This window comes from Temnothorax longispinosus, chromosome 10, assembly GCF_030848805.1.
Source record: "Temnothorax longispinosus isolate EJ_2023e chromosome 10, Tlon_JGU_v1, whole genome shotgun sequence".
Classification (NCBI taxonomy): Eukaryota; Metazoa; Arthropoda; class Insecta; order Hymenoptera; family Formicidae; genus Temnothorax; species Temnothorax longispinosus.
This window is the reverse complement of record NC_092367.1, coordinates 9,695,381-9,702,225: the sequence shown is the minus strand read 5'-3', so window position 1 is coordinate 9,702,225 and position 6,845 is coordinate 9,695,381. Positions and strand designations below refer to the sequence as shown.

General features: G+C 41.6%; 1 protein-coding gene across 1 annotated transcript; it reads left to right on the top strand.

Annotated features, from left to right (window-relative positions):
* The first annotated feature begins 2,306 nt into the window (after window positions 1-2,306).
* On the top strand, window positions 2,307-3,506 carry LOC139820389 (craniofacial development protein 2-like). Its single transcript, XM_071790606.1, has one exon. It carries the CDS (start codon window positions 2,307-2,309, stop codon window positions 3,504-3,506), a length of 1,200 nt encoding a protein of 399 aa, XP_071646707.1.
* The last annotated feature ends 3,339 nt before the right edge of the window (window positions 3,507-6,845 follow it).

The following is a 6,845-nucleotide window of genomic DNA, read 5'->3' as shown; positions in this document are numbered from 1 at the left end:
ATATTTTAATCTTCGTAAAAAATATTTTAAAAATATTTAAAAAACATTTTGTGCTGTATGGGGAACTGCCTTCTTGAGTTGTTCCTTGTCGACGAGAATTGTTTTGCGACGATACGTACGTACCATTTCTCTCCTATACAAACTTACGCACGTGCAAGGGAAGACAGAATCACGCTCGAGAGAAACCTAACCTGAAATCGCCGTGAGCTGAAGTCGTGCGCCCGGCGCGCCACAGTGACGAGACTGCCGGACTTGCCCCGGGTGCTTACTGACGGATTAAGGGCTTACACCTGAGTAAAGTGACCATATTTTGGGAATTTTTTTCTCGGGAAATAATTGCTTTATTCAAAAACTTTTTTTTCTGTTAAAAAGAGCATGTATTCTAGTACGCTTGTGAATTTTTTAATTAAAATTTATTAACAATAAATATTGTTTATTGGCATCAGCGTAAGCCCCGTTTTTTTGCGGTGTTCACCATTTTGGGTTGTCACGTCATCTGGTACAAAAATATGCATTAAATTCCTAATTAGTTATATACAAGACAGTTAGCTACGAGCCAAAAAAAAATTAAAAAAAAAAATTCGAAAAATGGCGGCTGTTTGAAATTTGAAGTCGATTTTTGACCTATTTTTTCAAGTTACCAATGCATTTTTTAAACATTTGTAACAAAAAATTTATAAAAGTTTGATCGTAGCTAATTAGACAAAGCATCCAAGAATATCGTGTCCAAATTTCAAAAAGATCTATCGATCCGTTCTCGAGATATCGTGAACACCGTTTTTTAAAACCATGTTTCGAGAAAAACGCGTTTAAAGTTTGAGAAGAGATTTGGATATCATTAATTGTTTATAATGCTATAACTTGAAAACAACTCGTCTTACGAAAAAAATGCAAAAGACAAAAAAGTTTTATTTTGACTCGAAAATGTTAGTAATAATTAAAAAAAAATTTTTTGTTAATTAACAATGAAATTGTTTAAAAAAAATTTTTTTTTATAATTTTATTTTTAGTCGGCAATTCCGGGGCCATATAAAAGTCCTTCGATGACGACTTGAGGAGAGGCTTCTCGAAGGATACGAAGTCCTGAGAGGAGAGAGCTATCTCGCGATACCGGCGAAAAAGGCGCGATACCGCTACGCTCCGCTCCGCCCCGCTTCAGTAAAACTTCCGTAACTTCTACAATTCTTCGAATTTCTTAATAATATTTTAACACAATATTTTTGAAACTATATATTTTCAAGAAATGCAATAAAAAGAAAATCGATTTTTTCAAAATTCTACTCAGGTGTAAGCCCTTAACCCCAAACACAAGTTTTAGGTTTGATCGCCCACGAAATATTAGACATCAACGATAATAAAAAAATTACACTGGATTCGTGTTCAGCATTACTCTTTATAATCACGTACCTCGAGATTTGGAGATCAAATATTATTGCAGATATTACAAAATTTCACTTTTACCTTCCGAAAACACGTTTGCCCTCGTAAAAATCATAACACGGCAGGTAACCTGCCGAAACTCTGTTGGTCACATGGGTACCATAAGCAGCGTTTACAATGTTAATAGCGAGTTCGCACAATATACAGGTTCCGAGATATTTGATTTGATTGACGGTTTTATCCCGTAGACGTTTTACCCCCGGTCTCCTTTATCTATAATAGGCTTATGATTTTAAATAATTAAATTATAAGGCCTTGATGTGCACAATAGAACACATATTAGGAATAAGAATATATATCAAATATTAAAATATATAATAAATGGAGGGGTATAAAAACCACAGTGGTGTAAGTCAAATTTTTAAAAATATTTTTTTTGTGTGCATAGATGCAATTTATATATTGTATAGATTGTATAGATAAGTCGAGTCGGTAGTCACAAATGCTAGTCGCCGAATTCACGTTTCGGAGATCCGGGTTCAACCCCAGGCAGGTATCACAAATCCTGCGGGGGTTTTTTCTTGGTGATTTGGGGGGATCTGGTGAGGGGCGACGGTGGCTACCAGGGTGCGCGCCTCCTCGAAATTTTCGGGGGACGCCACCAAGTCGAATCTTCCTCCTAATGGGAGACTCGCTCTCCGCCTTCCCAGGATGGGATAGGTGGGGAAAAGAAAAGATCTCGGCGCTACCTGGGGGAGCCTGTAACCCCCTAAAAGACGCGTCCCTCGGATGGCGATGGGGGAACGCTCGTCAGGCTCGCTTGAAGAGTAGGAGTGAAATAAAATAGCTCCCGCGGACCAAAACAGGTACTCGCCAACACGTCTGGCAAGCGTGGCGTTTTAAATGCCAAAAACCTTCACCACAAAATGTCGAACTCGAAAACAAAATTACCCCAGGCGAGTAGAGCGGAACGCTTGGAATCTCGCACTGACACGTCAGTCTGCCTCATGGATTCTGGGGGAGGCACAAATTCGATGAATGGAAGGAAACGAAAACGGAATGCGGAACACAAGCGTACCAAGAAGACCCTCTACATTGCGTCGTATAACATTCGCACAATGAGACTCGAAGAACATCTGATCAACCTCGAAAATAAATTAGAAAACATCAAGTGGGACGTCCTCGGAATAAGCGAGACCAGGCTGAGTGGGGAAGCGGTCACAATCATGAAATCTGGACATATGCTTCTTCAAAAGAACTCTGACATAGATTCACACATCAGAGGTGTGGCCCTGCTAATTCATAAAAAATTGAAACACCTTGTAACCAAAACCAAAGCTATATCGGACAGGGTAATTTATGTAGTGCTAAGACTTAACAACAAGTGCAGCATACAAATAATACAGGCCTACGCACCAACTTCAGCTTCGACAGAGGAAGACATTGAGCAGTTCTATGAAGACCTGACAGCAGCAAAAAGTGCGGAAAAGACCAAGTTTACCATTATAACTGATAACTTTAATGCTAAAATTGGAGCGATGACACAGGCGGACCCACCGTACATCGGTGTCTTTGGTCTGGGCACGAAAAACCCAAGAGGACAAGAGATGATGGACTTCCTGTGCAAAGAGAAAATATACTGCTTAAACACCTTCTTTAAAAAGCATCCCAGAAGGAAGTTGACATGGAGAAGTCCGGACAGCACTATCAAAAACGAAATAGACTATGTGCTAGCCACTGACAAGCGCATTTGTGCAGATGTGTCAACCCTAAATCGTTTCGACACGGGCAGCGACCACAGGTTGGTGAGAGCAAAAGTCCTAGTGGATACTCGGCTCGAGAGGAAACGTCTCATGAATAAAAAGGTCAGGCCAACATTAGCAGAGCTGAGAGGGAAGGAAGAAGAATATAAGACTACGCTCGAACAGAAACTAAAACCAACCGAAAAGCTACAAGAACTAGAACTAAATGCGCTGTCAACACAAATCACAAACAGCATCCGAAGTGCCGTGAGAAAAGTGTGCTCACTTCAGAAGCGTGGGAACTCGAAACTTAGTCCAGACATTGAAAGGCAAATCAGAGAAAGAAGAAGAACGAGCAGGGATTCACCGGTCACCGGGATATAAAGACCTAAACAAGGCCGTAAGAAAAGCAATTAGAAAAGACAAAAGAGCGTACAACACGCGAGAAATCAAAGAAGCCATTAAAAACAATATGAACATATGAGAGTTCTGCGCTCCAAAATGTCAAAAGGGAAGGTAGTAATCCATAAGATGAAGAACAATCTAGGAGAGGTAGTAACAGAGAGGGACGGAATCGCAGCGATCATTGAAGACTTCTACCGAAAACTTTGCAGCCAATCAGCTCCAAATCCGAACCAGCAAGGACGACCGAGACAGACAATTCTGAACGTAGGATCCGAAGATTTACCAGACATTAACAAGTCAGAACTGGAAGCAGCATTGAAACAACTAAAAAACAACAGAGCACCAGGGAAAGACCGGATAACAGTCGAGATGCTCAAGGTGGGGAAGAATTGGAGGGGAAGAATTAGAAAAAGCACTCCTGGTACTACTGAACAGATGTCTGGAAGAAGGCAGGATCCCTGACTCGTGGCAAAACGCAGAGGTCATCCTGCTCTTTAAGAAGGGCGACTGCACGAATATGGAAAATTACAGACCCATTAGTCTACTCTCAATCCTTTATAAGCTGTTATCCAAAATAATAACGAATCGTTTAAGCCAGAAGCTCGATTTCTACCAACCCATAGAACAGGCAGGATTCAGAAGGGGGTACAGCACGAATGACTATATACAAACAGTACGCACACTTATAGAAAAATGCACCGAGTACAATATCCCACTGCATATGGCCTTCATAGACTACCATAAGGCCTTCGACTCAGTTGAGACATGGGCAGTGCTCGAAGCATTGGATAAAGCACAAGTTGACTCTAGATATTCTAACTTGATCAAATTCATATACGAGCATGCCACCTTGCACGTTAAAATGGAAGAGGATTGGACTACAGGTAGAATCCCTATCAAGAGGGGTGTGAGACAGGGCGATACGATTTTACCAAAACTTTTCACCTTGGCGCTGGAGGATGTATTTGGGAGGCTAACATGGGATCAAAAAGGTATCAATATTGATGGGAAACGTTTAAACCATCTCCGTTTCGCGGATGACATTATCATATTCAGCAGCGATGCAAACGAGCTCGCAACAATGATACAAGAACTCAGGGAAGCTTCCCAAGCAGTTGGCCTGAGAATGAACCTCCAGAAGACGAAAATCATGAGCCCCACCAATATACTAGTTAGCATCGATAACCACACTATCGAGATGGTAGAAGAATACGTGTATCTAGGGCACAAGATCAAGCTAGGAAAAAATAACCAGACAGCTGAGATCACTAGAAGAATCGGCTTGGCGTGGACAGCGTTTGGCAGACTAAGCTACATCCTCCGAGAACTAAAAATCCCAATCAACCTCAAACGAAAAGTGTATGATACGTGCATATTACCAGTTGCGACATATGGACTCGAAACAATCACTCTCACAGCGAACAGCGCAAACCGACTAAGAATCTGTCAGAAGGCAATGGAGCGAGCAATGCTGAAAATCAGTCTGAGGGATAAAATCCGAAACGAAGAGATAAGGAAAAAAACAGGAGTTGCCGACGTGGTTGAACGAGCAAGTAGACAAAAGTGGCAATGGGCGGGACATGTTGCGAAAAGCAACACCAAATGGACCAAGGTCCTGATGCAATGGAGACCAAGAGAGTCCAAAAGAAGCATTGGCCGACCACAAACGAGATGGCGAGATGACATCCAACGCCACGCAGGAAAGAGATGGATGCAGACAGCACAGGAGAGAAAGACATGGAAGGAAATGGAAGAGGCCTATGTCCAGGAGTGGATGAAAACAGGCTAGAGAAGAAGAAGAAGAAGATTGCATCATCTATGCACGCGAGAAAAAAATTTAAAACAGTAACAACTGTGCCGCACAAACACGTAGAACTACGTCTACTGCACAGTATGGGCACAGCAACAACTGTGCCGCAAGCAACACGTAGAACTACGTCAACTGTCACTGATGATGATTGACGTGATCAAGGAAGGCCAAGGCCAACACCGGGCTGTAGCGCCGAGTTCATCATCAGTGACAGTTGACGTAGTTCTACGTGTTGCTTGCGACACAGTTGTTACTGTGCCTATTTTTTGTTTTTTGTTTTTATTTTTGTTTTTGTTTGTTTTTGTTTGTTTTTTGTTTCTTTTGTTTGTTTGTTTTTGTTTGTTTTTTAAGCAACAACGTTCCACATCTCTCTCTCTCTCTCTCTCTCTCTCTCTCTCTCTCTCTCTCTCTCTCTCCCCCTCCCTCTCGCTCTCCCTCTCCCTCTCCCCTCTCTTTCTCTCTCTCTTGTTTTATCATAAATGGGACTTCTTAAGCTTTAAATTGAGATGTCAATGATTACTCTACGATGATTAGTTTCGAAGGTATAAACGTTCAAAGTGTGACATGTTTTCGTTGCATCGTCGCGTTTCATTGTTTCATCCGTGGGAACCCCCTCCTACCGCGGAGAAAGACGTAGTTGTACGTCCAAAAATTTGACTTACGCCACTATGACTTTTACCCCTCCAAATATAGAAATATTCCTGTAATAAATATTAAATATTGAGAAATGTAAATGTAGGAATATGTTATATTTTATTCTTTTTTATTGTATGTATGTACATTATGTTTAATTATTATTTCTAATTCCGATTCCTCTAATATTTAATATTTATAATTCTTAGTGCCGTGGCAGATAGAAAAAGCAGTAAAACTTAAGCAGTAAGCAAATCAGCCAATCACAGTTAAGAACTTATGGCATAACGGTAAGCGGTAGCAAATCCATATCGTTGATTTCCTTACTGCTCAAGTTTTACTGCTTAAGTTTTTCTATGTGCCGAAGCCTTTAGTCCCGGTCTACAATAGATGTTTTAAGCTCTAAGCTTTAAGCCCGTATTAGACTACGGATTGGGATTGAGATTGGATTGAAATTTAATCAATCAGAACAGAGAAAACTGATCTCAAGTTTGGTAAACTTTGCTCTGATTGGTCAAATTTTAATCCAATCTCAATCCCAATTAATAGTCTGATACGGGCATTAAGAAATTGTTCAATCATAGTTGAATTTGAGGAGAATAATTGATTGTGATTGGTCAATTTCTTAGGGCTTAGGGCTTAAAACACCTGCGGGGGCGCGGGGGAAGAGGATCCGACACCTAGGTGACGGAATCCCCCTCCCTCCCCGCCCGGGGGCGGGCCTACGGCCGGGACAGCCGTACGCCCGTGCGAAAGCAACCCCGGAGGGAGGGGTGGCTGATGGGGACGGTGTCCCTTTATCCGCCACAAGTTAGGGTTTAGACCAAAAAGGTCAGGCACGGGGGGACCAATGGACGTCATGCGTTTGCGATTCC